We start from the raw sequence: 721 nt of genomic DNA, 5'->3' as shown, positions 1-721 counted from the left end.
TAGTCCGCGACTCAACCCAGTAATATCTTCGGTGGCATAAATTGTGAATTTTAAATAGTTTTTGAAATTCAAAATCCAACAGTCTCGATCCAAACGGAGCAGTAAAAGAACAAAGAAAAGTTCTGAAGCGGAAAGTGAGAGTTCGGAAGAGAATGAGTCAGGTTCTGATTGTGATGGTACTAAGAATAAAGCAGCAATTGTTGATGAAGTGAAGATGGCTGAGATTAATGCTGAGGCTCTAAAGTTAAAGGAATTGTTTGAGTCACAGAAGAAACCTGCTTTGGATGACGAACCACAGGTTGGGCCAATGCCTCTGCCCAAAGCTGAGGGGCATATCAGCTATGGTGGTGCCCTTAGGCCTGGTGAAGGAGATGCTATTGCGCAATACGTTCAACAAGGGAAACGTATTCCTCGTAGAGGAGAAGTGGGTCTTTCTGCGGAAGAGATTTCAAAGTTTGAGGATCTTGGTTATGTGATGAGTGGTAGCAGGCATCAGAGGATGAATGCAATTCGTATAAGGAAAGAAAACCAGGTTTATTGTAAGACCCGCATTTTCCTCATTAGGGGTCAAGTTTCGAGGACGAAACTATTTGAAGTAGGTAGAATGTAACACCCACACATTTTATTTTATTTTATTTTTACATTTTACCTTTATTACGAGTTGAGATAATTATTCTATAAATGGTCGGTTACTATGGTAGTTACTATTGTAGTGTGTTAT

At 39.8% G+C, this 721-nt stretch overlaps 1 protein-coding gene across 1 annotated transcript in view; it reads left to right on the top strand.

Annotated features, from left to right (window-relative positions):
* Nucleotides 1-625, top strand: part of LOC101511831 (uncharacterized) — a 1,592-nt gene extending 967 nt beyond the window's left edge. The window contains exon 2 of the mRNA XM_073365474.1: nucleotides 83-625. Coding sequence (XP_073221575.1) covers nucleotides 83-610 — 528 coding nt within the window. The 3' untranslated portion in view covers nucleotides 611-625. The remainder of the gene's footprint in view (nucleotides 1-82) is intronic.
* The last annotated feature ends 96 nt before the right edge of the window (nucleotides 626-721 follow it).

Source organism: Cicer arietinum, chromosome 2 (assembly GCF_000331145.2).
Source record: "Cicer arietinum cultivar CDC Frontier isolate Library 1 chromosome 2, Cicar.CDCFrontier_v2.0, whole genome shotgun sequence".
Taxonomy (NCBI): domain Eukaryota; kingdom Viridiplantae; phylum Streptophyta; class Magnoliopsida; order Fabales; family Fabaceae; genus Cicer; species Cicer arietinum.
This window is presented reverse-complemented; position numbering and strand designations above follow the sequence as displayed.